Raw genomic sequence first — 15,508 nt, forward strand, 5'->3', positions numbered from 1 at the left:
TGGAAGCTTATCCCTATCACCACCCCCGGCTATAACACTGTTGAGAAACCAGCTGGAAAAATGGGCTGAAAAATGGTAGATGGAATTTAATGCAGACAATTTGTGAGGTGTTGCACTTTGATAGGACCAACCAGGATGGGTCTCGCGTAGTGAATGGTAGGGCACTGAGCAGTGCTGTAGAACATGGGGATCTGGGAATACAGGTCCATAATTCATTGGAAGTGTCATCTCGGTTAGATAGTCATAAAGAAAGCTCTTTGGCACATTGGCCTTCATAAGTCAAAGTATCGAATACAGAAGATGGGATGTAATGTTGAAGTTGTACAAGATGTTGGTGAGGCCTAATTTGGAATGTTGTGTGCAGTTTTGGTCACCTACCTAGAGGAACGGTGTAAATAAGGTTGAAAGAGTACAGAGAAAACTTGCAAGAATGTTGCCTGGACTGGAGGACGCGAGTTATAAAGATTGAATAGATTAGGATTTTATTCCTCAGAATGTAGAAGATTATGAGTAGATTTGATAGAGATATACACAATTGAGGGATATAGATAGGGGTTTTTCCACTGGTGTAGGGTGGGATTGCAACTAGAGGTCATGGGTTAAGGGTGAAAGATGAAAATTTTAAGGGAAGCATGGGAAACGTATTTGCTCAGAGGGTCATAAGAGTGGAATAGGTGAAGCTATGTAGGAGTTCCAGAGGGAGAAAATAAGAAGCTGTGAGGCGATGGCTGGAAAAGATACAGGGCTGGGAAATGATAGAATCTAATATACAAGAGTGGGCTATGATTGAAAAGGGAAGAAGGGGTACCAAGTGGAGGTCATAGGCAAGTGAGGAGAAGAGGTAAGGGGGGGCAGAGTGTGGAATTGAAGTGGGAAGGGGAGGGGTAAGAATTTGGAGAATTTGACGTTTATGCCATCAGGTCGGAAGCTACCCAGACAGTATGATGTGTTGCTCCTCCAACCTGAGAATGACCTCAACGTGGCAGTAGAGGAGGCCATGATCCAAGCAATTATGTCATTATAGCAATTTTCAAATGTGAATTTATTTTTTGATTTTTAATCATGCTTTGTGAACGTACCCTGAATTCTTGTGATGTTTTTTCAAAGGGTTCTAAGATGGTGGATTATTGTACATAGATATTATTTATAACTAGTGTAATGGCCTCTCTAATGCTTCGCTGCTAAGGTACTGGTTTCTCTGTAGCAGCAATGTTTGGGTTATGACTAGAGATAATGGGACTTTGGAATGTATGCTATCCAATGAGAGGGGTGCTGTTCTTTCTTGTGGGTCTGGGAGCAGGGATTTCACGGTCTTTTGCCAGGGAGAGATGAGGCGAGAAGATGCAGATGGAGAGAGTTGGTAGACCGCTGAATGGAGTAGACTTGGAGTGAGAGTCCAAGGGTCAGTTACACTCAGAGGAGGTCGATGGGGAACAAATGAACAGAACCATGAGCTCCAACGTTGGGCATTAGACTGTTTCAAGAGAATGAGCCCTTTTCTTTTTGTTTCTTTACTAACCATATGGTCAAATTAAGAATTATAAAGCTCAATCGTTTAATCACATTATGTACTCTTTGTAATTTTGTGGTACTGAACGGGGACAGTTTGGCCTGGCCAAGGGCTGTCTTCCCCTAGATTAAGCCGCTAGCCGAACCGGGAGTTACACAAGTGAAACACAGCAAAACCTGGAACTCCAATTTCAATAGTGAAGCAAGAGGCTAGCTCAGGAAATCTGATAGACCTGGCACACAGCAAGGTTCAGGGAATGAATAGATAGCACTTTGTTTTGGTCACAAGTGGATTTGAGCTTTAAGTGCTGGCATTGTGCTGTGAAGAATGAGTGAGTGGTCTGGGCTTGTGCTCTCTGACATTTAGAAGGATGCAAGATTACTGCATTGATGCACGTGATTCTGGAAGGGGCTCTACAATGATAAATACTTAAAGATGTTTTGTGTAGAATTAGAGGACAATTTCTCAGATTAAGTTGTCTCCTTGAGAGATGATAAATTTCTTGTGTGGTTATGAATCTTTAGAATTCTTCAAATCCGACCAGTCTGAGTACAGTGTATTGAAGACTGAGATAGATTCTTACTCCATAATGGAGTCAATACCAGGTTGAAGCCAAAGATCAGAATGGCAGAACAACTTGGGGATTTCTGGCTTATGCCTGACCCTATCACTTGGGTGCTTTGGGGTTATTTTAAAAGCGCATAATATAGTCTTGCAAACACGTTTTTGAATGGGTGCAAAATGTTGTTTATCATCTTTTAATGATCATTGCTAAAATTTTCCTTATTTTCAGTGGTGCAAAGGTTATGAACACCAGTGAACGTGACCAGACCTTGACTCGTTTTTGTCTGGCTCGCACACACCAACCACGGAGGGACGGATTAAGCCGACTGTGTGCAGAGTCACCATTTATCTTCAGAGAGAGATGTCTGGGGATACCTGCTTAACATCACCTTGTCCTCCCTCTGGAGCCAAACCCAAGGCCATCAGCTTTAAAGGAGGAAGCATGGGGAACAAGTACATCAGGTTAAATGTTGGAGGCTCGCTGTACTATACCACTGTTCAGATTTTAACCAGGCACGACACCATGCTGAAGGCAATGTTTAGTGGAAGAATGGAAGTACTGACTGACAAAGAAGGTAAATGCATTTTTATGGATTGTTTTAGAAGGCTTTTAACTATTGGTATTTGTCCAGCACCCTTCACAGTTTTGGGGTATGTCGAAGTGCCTCGATCAATTAAAGTACTTTTGATGTGTTATCAAAGGGAAACCAGTCTGTGCAGAAATTTCCCACAGACATTGGTCATCACCATGATTGTAGCAGAGGAGAGTGTGGTAATGTATTAAAATGTGAGCGAGGGGTAGAAGGCCTTTTAATCCTTGTTTTTCTAATATGGTGGATTCTTGGAAAATTGTCTTCCCCAGTGTATGAAATGATGCAAGCGAAAATTATTGGAAATTAATGCAGGAGGTGGTTTTAAAAACTTTGTGGTTTTTAAATGGAAGTTTAGTGCATGCTATAAGATAAAGCTGCAGTCTGTCAATTCCCGTGCGCTTCGGGTCAGGCCAAGTAACGGGGGTGGCTCCACTGCCACTTCCAGCTGCCGGGGGCCCGGGCTGTCGATTGGGTCAGGCCCTGAAGTTGACACTTAATCCCGGAGGGCCGGGCTCCTGGCTGAAACAAGTCCTTAAACTGAGTCACAGTTGCGGAGGCCTCCGCTCCAGCCGAGCCTCGGGCTCAATTTCCGAGGTCGGCAGCGGAGGCCTCACTTCCAGCAGCTGTGGATGGCCACCAACGGGACTTTACGGTGGTCATTTCAGGGAAGTGTCTGGGGCACCTTGAGGTCTCTGCCGTCACTTCTGTGTGGTCGTCTGCTCCGGAGAGGTACCGGTCGGAATGGGCTGTGTCTCCGAGCCCTCCGGCACGGTAGCAGACCGCGAGTCTTCGGGAACGTGGTGGACCTCGTTGGTCGGGTTCAGGTGCGGTCTGGAGTTTAAGAAGCAGTTCTGGCGCAGTGGTCTCCAGCTGGGTCAGTAGCTTCGCCAGGGTGTTGTTAATCTTGATTTTGCTAGATTGGAGCTTTAGAAGGGTTTTCTCAGGTATAGGATAGTGGAGAGGGCAGTTTGCTCGGGAGAGCACACGCAAAGTCGCTACACGGAATCCAGGCGTGAACTCTGGAAAGCCATTAAGGGTGCCAGGAGGCAACATCGAGCCAAGTTGGAAGCACAGGCTAACCAAAAGGATGCCAATAGACTATGGCAGGGTCTAAATGAGATCACTGGGTGCAAAGAAAAGGCTGAGAATATCAATAACTGTGGCACTTCTCTTCCTGACGAACTTAACGTACTCTACGCAAGATTCAAACAGAAGAGGAGCGACCTGCTCCCTCTGGATGAACCGGACCTGGTGGCATCGAGATTCATCGTCACCGAGGAGGACGTTAGAAGGGCCTTCCTGAAGATAAATCCAAGGAAGGCAACAGACCCAGATGGCATCCCAGAACGGGTTCTCCAGGCCTGTGCAAGCGAGCTAGCTGGAGTGTTTGCTGACATCTTCAACTGCTCCTTGCTTCAGTCTAAGATCCCCTCGTGTTTTAAGAAGGCAACGATAATCCCAGTGCTGAAGAAGAACAAGGTGGCATGCCTGAATGACTATCCACCTGTGGCTCTGACATCAATTGCTATGAAGTGCTTCGAGAGATTCGTTATGGCACACGTCAACCACAGCCTGCCAGTCAACCTCGACGCTTTGCAATTTGCCTACCAGAGCAACAGGTCAATGGCAGGTGCTATCTCTCTGGTCCTACATTCCTCCTTAGAACACCTGGAGAATAAAGGCGCATACATAAGGCTCCCTTTCATTGACTACAGCTCTGCCTTTAATACCATCATTCCAAATAAACTGATTCCTAAGCTCCAGAACCTGGGCCTTAGCACTCAGATCTGCAGCTGGATCTTCAATTTCCTCAGACAGGACCCAGGCTGTAAAAATAGGGAACAAGCTCTCTTCTACAATCACTCTGGGCACCGGTGCCCCACAAGGCTGTGTACTCAGCCCCCTGCTGTACTCACTGTACACCCATGATTGTGTAGCCAAGTTTCCATCAAACTCAATATATAAGTTTGCTGATGACACAACAATTGTAGGCCATATATCGGGTAATGATGAGTTTGAGTACAGAGAGGAAATTAAGAACCTGGTGGCATGGTGCGAAGACAATAACCTATCCCTCAATGTCAGCAAGACAAAGGAATTGGTTGTTGACTTCAGAAGGAGCAGCGGACCACATGACCCCATTTACATCGGTGGTGCGCAAGTGGAACAGGTCAAAAGCTTTAAGTTCCTCGGGGTCAATATCACAAATGACCTGACTTGATCCAACCAAGCAGAGTTCACTGCCAAGAAGGCCCACCAGCGCCTTTACTTCCTGAGAAAACTAAAGAAATTTGGCCTGTCCCCTAAAACCCTCACTAATTTTTATAGATGCACTGTAGAAAGCATTCTTCTAGGGTGCATTACAACCTGGTATGGAAGCTGTCCTGTCCAAGACCGAAAGAAGCTGAGAAGATCGTGAACACGGCGCAGCACATCACACGAACCAATCTTCCATCTGTGGACTCACTTTACACCGCACGCTGTTAGATCAGTGCTGCCAGGATAGTCAAGGACACGACCCACCCAGCCAACACACTTTTCATCCCTCATCCCTCCAGCAGAAGACTCAGGAGCTTGAAGATTCGTACGGCCAGATTTGGGAACAGCTTCTTTCCAACTGTGATAAGACTGCTGAACGGATCCTGACCCGGATCTGGGCCGTACCCTCCAAATATCCGGACCTGCCTCTCGGTTTTTTTGCACTACCTTACTTTCCATTTTTCTATTTATAATTTAAGTTTTTAATTTTTACTATTTTTAATATTTAATATTTGTAATCCAGGGAATGGGAAGCGCAGAATCAAATATCGCTGTGATGATTGTACATTCTAGTATCAATTGTTTGTTGACTATAAAGTACTTGGAAAAAGGGCTTTAAAAGTTTTTTGCAGTTATTGATTCCTCCAAGATATTAATGTACTGATTAATTCTCAGAACAGTCCAAAATGTTAGTGTGGTAATGGCCATTTACACAAGATGGACTTGAGTTTAAAAACAGTTATGTCTCTACAAGCGGCCAAGTGCTACACTTGCCCCTACACCTCCTCCCTCACCTCCATTCAGAGCCTCAGACTGTCCATCAAGGTGAGACAACACATCACCTGCAAATCTGCTGGGGTCGTCTATTGTGTCCGGTGCCCCCTGTGCAGCCTCTACGTTGGTGAGACCCCTCATAAATTAGGGGACCACTTCGTTGAGCACCTCTGTTCTATCCGTGGAACTTCCCAGTGGCCAAACATTTTAATTACGATTCCTGTTCCAGCATGTTGGTCCATGGCCACCTCTTCTGCCAAAATGAGGCTACCCTCAAGGTGGATAAGCAACACTTTATTTTCTGTTTGGGTAACCTCTGACCTGGTGTCAATTTCTCCTTCCGATAAGCAAATTCATCTCTGCACCGCCCCCCACATTCCCTAGTCTGACCTTTTTACTATTTCTCACCTGGGTACACCACACCCCCGCTTCCCTTTCTTCTATGGTTCACTCTCCTCTCCTATCAAATTCTTTTTTATCCAGCCTTTCACCTTTCCCACCCATCTGGCTATCACCTTCCAGCTAGTCTCTTTGCCTAACCACCTCCCTCCACCCACCCCCCCCCCCCCAGCCGCCTTGTTATTCTGGCATCTTCCCCCTTCTCGGTCTTGAAGAAGGGTCTTGGCCTGAAACATCAACAGTTTACTCTTTTCGATAGATGCTACCTGACTTCCTGAGTTTCTCCAACGTTTTATGTGTGTAGCTGTGTCTTATTTTTGCATGGATTGGGAGGTTTAAGGAGTAATCATGGAATTATTTGGCACTTAGAGTGAGAAAATAGTTATAAGGTCATTAAATCATCATACAAAGATTCTAGACCCATACAATTATGCAAACTTATCAGTTATAATATTACAGTGATCAGTCATTGTTTGCAGTCTATGGAAACCTGTGCACAGATACATAATGATACAAATTATATGGATTGCCGTGATTGGAGGAATGATAAGGTAGGAACCAATCAAAACAACAGTGCTAAATTGTGAAATGTATGTGAAGAGCCAAATGCCATGCCTCACCATGGAAACTGGAAAATAGATGCACCATATCACATTTAGTTGCAGTTTTTGGGTTAAAACTTGAGGGAGGGAAGGTTTTAAATATCCAGAGGTGAGGTCCTAAGGAGGTTGTTGTCCTGTTCTGGGCCTTAGTCTGACCATTTTTCATCCACTTAATCATAAAGTTGTGTGAAAAAGGAGCCAATCCATTAGTTTTCACATCACAGCAGTGAAATGCTATCTCATTGACCATAAGACAAAGGAGCAGAAGTCAGCCATTCAGCCCATTGAGTCTACTCCGCCATTTTACCATGAGCTGATCCATTCACCCATTTAGTCCCACTCCCCTGCCTTCTCACCATAACCTTTGATGCCCTGGCTACTCAGATACCTATCATTCTCTGCCTTAAATACACCCAATGATTTGGCCTCCACTGCTGCCCGTGGCAACAAATTCCATAGATTCACCACCCTCTGACTAAAAAAATTTCTTTGCATTTCTGTCCTGAGTGGGCGCCCTTCAATCCTTAAGTCATGCCCTCTCGTACAAGACTCCCCCATCATGGGAAACAACTTTGCCACATCCACTCTGTCCATGCTTTTCGACATTCGAAATGTTTCTATGAGGTCTAAGTTCATTTCTATGTTCATTGGTCTGGTGGTATGTACTTATCTTAACTCAAATTAATTTAACAAACCTGCCAGTTTAATTCTTTGCTCTTTATGAACATTATCCTAAAGTCTGCTCCATTAAAATTTACCTCTGCTCATGTGATCTGCTTCCATCTTACAACCATGCTTATTTGATAAACAGCTGTCCCTCAGTATTCCCTGCCTAGTTTATTTATTTTTATTTTAGAAATAAAGCATACTAACAGGCCCTTCCAGCCCAACAAGCTCCCACCACCCAATTACACCCTTATGACCTATTAACTTATTAACTCATTTGCTTTTGGATTATGGGAGGAAACCAGAGCACCAGGAGAAAATCCACATGGTCATGGGGGAATGTGCAAATTCTGTACAGAAGGCGGCAGAATTGAACCCAGGTCGCCAGCACTGTAATAATAGCTGCGAGTTAAACACTGACAATTAATGTAGCACACTCAAAATGCTGGAGAAACTCAGCAGGTCAGGTGACATCTGTGTAGAGGAGTAGAGTCAGATGATGTAGCATATAAGAAATACTAGACAACAGGGTGACCCATTGGGGCACTCTTTGAGAGAAGGGTAGTGCAGTCTGATGTGACCAGAATGAACGTTAAGTTTTCCTGAATGCTATTGGTATCGCTTTGCTTTGGAAACTGAAGTAGAAAACCTCAGTTTATTAAAGAAGAACGACAAGTAGCAAAGCAAATATAGCTGCTGCTCATTTAACGAAGGACACTTTTGATGGCATTATTTCTGGTTTATCTGCCACCCTTGTGCCTCTTGTTGTCATTCTAGAGACAGTGCAGTCCTTTCATCCCTCGTCTCTTCATCTCTTCTGTTTGTTGTTTGTCTCTGATCCTGGAGATGTGCATGCCTCTCCTCCTCTGTTCTTCTTTCATTTTTTTTTGTCCTGACTCTTTGATCCTGGAGTCGTGCGGCCCTGACCTCATCCAATTCTTGTTCTCTCCCTCTCCTTGCCGCTTCCCGACGACGTTTGGCATCATCTCTTGACCATAATGTCTCCCTTTCCTCCACGTGGCATAATTAGGCTGACCATTTTTTTACCCTAATGCTAGATAGAAGATATGAAGCAGTAACACCAAAGGATGCTGATTATTCTCGATGATGTAGTTGGCGCTCTCCTAAATGGATGTGATATAGTCACCGCTGTCCTTTGACTGCAGCAAAGGGTTTTATGGGTGTCTCGAAGTACGTCATTACAATAAGATTTAATTATCTCTTATTGATGGGTGGCAGTTATACCTGTCCCAATCCTGCACATGCTGATGGTGATTAATAGAATTGTGACCCCTCGAAATAGAACTGCCCTGTTCTTTTGCTCCAGTAATGGTCGCTGCTGAGACTGGCCATGCGCATGCGTTGGGCTGTTGCGTCCCGATTTCCATGATGGCTGATCGGGTCTTGGGTTAAAAGGGAGCCTGTTTATTTTGGCGAATGAGCAATTTTATACAAATATATAACCCTGAACTTTGCCTGCATTCTGTAAGAGAGCGCATTTTAATTCGATTTAGCCAAAAAAAAGTGCTGCTATAATGCACCATTTGTGCTAATTGGAGGTCACAAACAGAGCATGAGAGTTTTAATAGTATATAGATGCCTGCCATCACAACAGGTTAACAGCAGATGTTACTTCATTGGCTGTTCCCTCAACCCTGCAATATCTGGACAGCCAAGTTGCAAACATCAGGATGTTCTTCATTGACTACAGCTTGCCATTCAATACTATCATCCCCTCAAATCTAATCAATAAGCTTTCAATACCTTGGTCTCCCTACCTCCTGGTACAACTGAATCCTCGATTCCTCACTTGAAGATCCCAGTCAGTTCGAATTGGTAGCGACATTCCTCCTGTCTATATCAGCACAGATGTACCATAAGGCTGTGTACTTAGCAATCTGCTGACTCACTTTATACTTATGGCCATGAGACTAAGTACAGCTCCAATGCCATATTTTAAGTTTGACAGCACTGTTGGCTGAATCAAACGTGGTGACGAGTCAACATGTAGGAGAGAAATTGAAAATCTGGCTGGTGCCACAACAACAACCTCTCAATGTCAGCAAAACTGAGGAGCTGATGGATGTCAGGAGGAAACTGGAGGTCAATGAGTCAGTCCTCATCAAGGGCATCAGAAGTGGAGAGGGTTAGCAACTTGATATTCCTCACTTATCATTTGAGGGTCTGTCCTAGGTCCAGCACGAACTGCCATTACAAAGAAAGTACGTCAGCACCTCCACATAAGAGCTTGCGAAGATTCAGCATGTCATTCTAAAACTTTGACACACTTCTGTAGATGTGTGGTGAAGAGTATACTGACTGGTTACATCATGGCCTGGTATGGAATCACCAAGGCCCTTGAATGGAAAAACCTATAAAAATTGGTGGATATGGCTCAGTCAATCTCGGGTAAAAGAACCCTCCCCACCAGTGATCGCATCTGCACTGAGTGTTATCGTAGGAAAGCAGCATCCATCTTCAAGGTCCCCCACCATCCAGACCATACTCTCTTCTCACTGCTGCCATCAGAAATAAGGTACAGGTGCTTCAGGACCTGTACCATCATGTTCAAGAACAGTTTTCACCCCTCAACAATCAGGTTCTTGAGCCAGAGGAGGTAACTTCACTTGCCACTCTGACCTATTCCCACAACCTATGGAATCAATTTCAAGGACTCATCTCATTAACTTTGTTTATTTACTCTCCTTCTGTATATGCATAATTTCTTCTCTTTTGCATATTGGTTGTTTGTCCTGTTGGGTGCAGTTTTTCATTGATTCTATTGTGTTTCTTGCATTTGCTGTGAATGCCCGTGAGGAAAGATACTCAATAATAGGAGATGTCAGAGGTAAATTTGTTAGTGGTGAATACATGGAATGCCTTGTCAGGGATGGTGGTAGAGGCAGATACATTACGGACATTAAAGAGACTCTTACACAGGTACATGGCAATAGGAAAATGGAGGGGTATGTAGGAGGAAAGGGTTAGATTGATCTTGGAATACGTTTAAAAGGTCAGCACAACATCATGGGCAAAGGGCCTGTACTTTGCTGTAGTGTTTTATGAAGTGCAGATAAGGGGTATAAAGAAATATTGGGAAATCTCACCAAGCAAGCAATTGTGCAAAACCTAGCAGGTTGTACATAGATTTTAATAGCCTGAGTAGCTTTTTGTCAGCAGTGTTAAGTTTGCATTTAAATAATACAGGTGGTGGACCCTTGCTTTCAGGTGTATAAAAGAAAATTAGGATTTAAATTATTCTTGAATAATGCTCCTTTAATTTGTAATATTTTTTTCTTATATGTAAATATCTTTAAAATATCTTTTTCCCCACAGGTTGGATTCTTATTGATCGTTGTGGGAAACATTTTGGCACTGTCTTGAACTACCTGAGGGATGACTCAATTATCCTTCCAAAGAGTAGGCGGGAAATAAAGGAACTATTAGCAGAAGCCAAATATTACCTTATTCAAGGCCTAGTGGATGTCTGTCAGACAGCTTTACAGGTAATTTTAAAAATGCTTGGTTTTAACTTTTAAATAGTATAATTTGTTTATTTTTTTTGTGAAGATGTAAAAATATTTTTGCATATCCTGATAGTAAACATGTTGTGAAACTTCAACTCGTCTGTTTAAGCACCAAATCCCAGATGAAAGCAATGTTATGATGTCATGTACAATGAAGCTTCCAATGTTTCCACAATGACAGACCACACCCTTAAATTCACTGTAGTATGACTGCTACATAATTGAGCATTTTGTTTGCTGTGTATTTGTCATCTTCAAACCTCAAATACAATGACTAATGATGTGGATTGTGGAATATGGTTCTGCCTCTTTTCACATAAGATTTTCAGCTAATGAAAAGTGAATGAAGGATTTCAGTTGAAGTTGCAATCAACTTGAGGTCCAAGCAAAATAATATTAAGCCATTGTGAAATCCATTTGCTTTGTTATAAGTTGCTGCATTGATTTTTTTTTTGCAAAACTAAACTACATCCATTTCAGAGGATAGCAACAACGTGCAAGGTAAAAATTTTTTAACACATTGAGTTCCTGGAATGTAGTCCTTGGTGGGCCAAAGGTCCTGTTTGTGTGTGTGTGTTTTTTTAACATAAAATACCAGGCAAGCTAATACTAGATTCCATCTATGGCAGATAGGAAAATTTAAATTTGGTTTCATTAAGTAAACTTAGCCTTTTAAGCAGCATTCGGGGAAGGAATCTGTCACCATTTTCTCACATCTAGTCAGTATGTGACTCTTGATTCTTAGCTACCTTCTGAAGCAGCCGAATGAACCATTCAAACTAAGAGCAGTTAGGAAGTGGGCAGTAAATGTTGGCCTTGAATGATGCCCACATCCTGTGAATTAATTTCTTAGAATAAAGCCCATCGCAGGACATAAATATTGTAAAAGATGAGAGAAAGGAGAAAGCAAATCAAGCAGTGTCTATAATTGTATTTTACTATGACCTTACAAATATGTAGATGGTCACCGAGACTGAGTACCTATGAGATTAAATGCTCTATAAATTCTCCTTTTAAACATAGAAAAACATCATATTTACTGGAATCTCAATCACTTACTGTTATGAAACCGAAGAGTTGAAGTCCAAGCAACACACAAAATGCCGGAGGAATTCAGCAGACCAGGCAGCATCTATCGGAAAGAGTACAGTCAGTGTTTCGGGTCCGTTGCCCTTCATCAAGACTGGAGGGGTTTAAAAAAATAAAGTGTCGGAGTAAGAAGGTGGAGGGAGAGGAGGAAGAAACAAGGTGATAGGTGAAACTGGGGGGTGGGGAGAGTGGTGAAGTAATGAGCTGGGATATTGGTGAAAGATAGAGGGCTGGAGAAGGGGTAATCTAATAGAGGACAGAAGGCCATGAAAGAGAAAAGGGGGAGGAGCACCAGAGGGAAGTGATGGGCAGGCAAGGAGATAAGGTGAGAGAGGAAAAAGGGGATTGGGAGGGGTGGGTACATTACCAGAAGTTCAAGAAATCGATGTTCATGCCATCAGGTTAGAGGCTACTCAGAATATAAGGTGTTGCTTCTCCAACCTGAGTGTGGTCTCATCGCGACAGGAGAGGAGGCCATGGACTGACATGATAGAATGGGAAGTGGAATTAAAATAGGTCACCACTGGGAGATCCTGCTTTTAAGTCCCCTTTCCAATTCCCATTCCAACATGATGGCATGAACATCAATTTCTCGAACTTCTGGTAATGCGCCCTTTCCCCTTTACCATTCCCCATTCTCATTTCCCCCTCTCACCTTATTTCCTTACCTGCCCATCATCTCCCTCTGGTGTTCCTCTCCCTTTGTTCCATGGCCTTCTGTCCTCCTATCAGATTTCCCCCTTTTCCAGCCTTGTATCTCTTTCACCAATCAACTTCCCAACTCCTTGCTTCACCACTCCTTCCCCCAGTTTCACCTATCACCTTGTGTTTCTTCCTCCCCTCCCTCCACCTTTATGCTCTGACCTCATTTTTTTCCTCCAGTCCTGATGAAGGGTCTCGGCCTGAAACGTCGACTGTGCTCTTTTCCGTAGATGATGCCTGGCCTGCAGAGTTCCGACAACATTTTGTGTATGTTGCTTGGATTTCGAGCATCTGTAGATCTTGAGTTGAAGTCCTGCAGCTGACAAACTCCTCTCTCAGCAAGGCACTGAATGTTGCACCTCACGTGACCCAGGATTAAAACACAATTCTTTTGTCTTGGGCAGCGGGAATATTTTTCACATTTGCTGTACTTGGCTAAAGTCAGATTTTTGATCACCATAGCAACCACATACCATTGTCCTTGTGAAGAAAAGTTTGACTTTCTTGAACTCTGAAATAACGATTTGATTTTCTTTCAGGAAAAGAATGAATGCTGTGAAGTTGCTTGCATGATCCCCATGATTACCTCTCTCAAGGAGGAAGAAAGACTTATTGAAAGTTGTGCTAAGGTCACAAGACTATTGTGCTTTTTTAATATTGGAAGATTATATTTTGTCAGATTTGATTAGTAATAACTAACTACCTGTATTCTTTATTAACAGCCTGTTGTGAAGCTGCTACATAACAGGAGCAATAACAAGTATTCCTACACTAGGTATGATCTAGTCTGCTTCAGATTGTGCTGTCACTTTAAACACAATGGTCCTGTTGTCCTATTGTCTTTATTTTTATTTAAGTGATGCAACACAGTAACAGGCCTTTTCCAATCCAATAAATCCATGACACTCAATTAACTAAGTAAAACGTATGTCTTTGGAATGTGGGAGGAAACCCACATGGTCATTCTGAGCATGTACAAACTCCTTGTAGGCAGCAGTGAATTGAACCTACATCACTGGCGCTGTAATTCTGTTACACTAACCGCTCCACTACACTACCGTGCCGCCCAAGAAAAATTAGCTTTATTTGTCATATGCATTCGAATATACAGTGAAATGCATAGTTTTGTGTCAGTGCCCAACCACAGTCTAAGGATTGTGCTGGGACAGCCTGCAAGTGTTGTCATGGTTCTGGTGCCAACATAGGATGCCCACAACTCACTAATCGTGCATCTTTGGAATGTGGGAGGAAACCAGAGCGCCCAGAGGGAAACCCATGTGGTCCCAGGGAGAATGTACAAATTCCTGATGAACAGTGATGGGTATTAAACCCGCTGCACTGGTACTGTAAAGTGTTACGCTAGCCACTATACTACCATGCTACTCCCAATTGGGATTCTAAATTTTTTACTTTGAAATGCATCTAGCACTTGAATGCTAATACAGCTTTCAGGAAATACTTGGAAAACGGTGGAAAAGCAAAATGATGTAAGGTTTAGTTCGCTCTTTAAGAAGTCTCTATAAAACTTTTACAGTGTAAAACATGGAAATGGGATCAGGTGGCCTTTAAAGACTGTTAACCATTTGCTTTTCAAGCAACGCAGCTTCTTGCAACTGGCTCCCAGAGTGCTATTTACCAACCACTGTAGGCATATAGTTGTCAATCAGAATCATGTTTAATATCACTGTGGTATTTATTTTGCAGCAGCAGTACAGTGCAATACATAAAATATGCTATAAATTACAATAAGAAATAATAGAAATTAGTAAGTAGTGCAGAAAGTGAGCAAAATAGTGAGGTAGTGTTCATGGGTTCATTGTCCATTCAGAAATCCGAGGGCAAAGGGGAAGAAGCTGTTCCTAAAACTCCTCAATTTTGGGCAGTTCTGTTCCAAAACAGTTAAATATTTTTAAGTACTTTTTCCCACCCTCACATCATTTACTTCCTGTCCTTTCCCCACAGTTCTTAATAAATTTTCCTGTGCCTGTCACTTTTAAAGAATAAAAAAAATAAACACATTCACGTAACTGAGTGATTGCCATTTAACTTGGATGAATACAGCTATTGTCACGGTGCAGGCTGTGCAGATGGAGAAAAACTGTTGTTGTAAATTTGCTTGCATAAGAAGAATCTGCCCTGTGACCTGTGCACATACACTAAAATCATTTGGATGTAATGCTGTTTTTTTTCTAGTAACTTTTATTTAAATCATGGGTCTGATTTGATCTTGCAATCTCATTATGCATCTGCTACTCTTACATGGATGTAATCATCAATTTAAGAAAAAAGTCAATAACTGACTATGTGAAAGTTACGGGAGCATACACTACTGCTAAAATAAAAGAACAATACCATAATTATACCTTCTCTTCTTTGACAAATACAAGATTAGACCAAAAAATGCTATTAAATTTAGTAGAAGGATACTCAGACAGTGATATTCAGGCCCTGATAATTTGTATCATTGTTTAAAGTTTGAACTTTATTGGTTGCAGATGCTCCCATCGCATAATTAAATACTAAATCAGAATGTCAAGATCTGTTTGGATCAATTCCTTGAGATGTATGCAAGCTGATTCAGATATTGATTCTGAACTTAGTTTTGTGGCCCAAGAGGTTCTGTGATATAGATCTTCCCAAACCACCAAAGTAAATTTTACTTGGGTGATAAGTTTCAAACTAGCCTAACATCCTAAAAGATCATAATCATTTTTGTTTCCAAATTATGCATGTAGTCAGTTTTATACATTTTGTTCATTCTTGTTTTTATTGACAAAATCAAACTAAAATTTAAACTTTGAATTATACTTAGTTTTCCAAGTT

At 42.4% G+C, this 15,508-nt stretch overlaps 1 protein-coding gene across 5 annotated transcripts in view; it reads left to right on the top strand.

Annotated features, from left to right (window-relative positions):
• Positions 1–15,508, top strand: part of LOC140187737 (BTB/POZ domain-containing adapter for CUL3-mediated RhoA degradation protein 2) — a 30,283-nt gene that overhangs the window by 6,548 nt on the left and 8,227 nt on the right. For all 5 annotated transcript variants that reach the window (XM_072243373.1, XM_072243368.1, XM_072243370.1 and 2 more), the window contains 4 exons: positions 2,304–2,649; positions 10,704–10,873; positions 13,225–13,314; positions 13,408–13,460. In XM_072243373.1, the coding sequence (XP_072099474.1) occupies positions 2,436–2,649; positions 10,704–10,873; positions 13,225–13,314; positions 13,408–13,460 (527 nt within the window). In that variant the 5' untranslated portion in view covers positions 2,304–2,435. The remainder of the gene's footprint in view (positions 1–2,303; positions 2,650–10,703; positions 10,874–13,224; positions 13,315–13,407; positions 13,461–15,508) is intronic.

This window comes from Mobula birostris, chromosome 25, assembly GCF_030028105.1.
Source record: "Mobula birostris isolate sMobBir1 chromosome 25, sMobBir1.hap1, whole genome shotgun sequence".
NCBI classification, from domain to species: Eukaryota; Metazoa; Chordata; class Chondrichthyes; order Myliobatiformes; family Myliobatidae; genus Mobula; species Mobula birostris.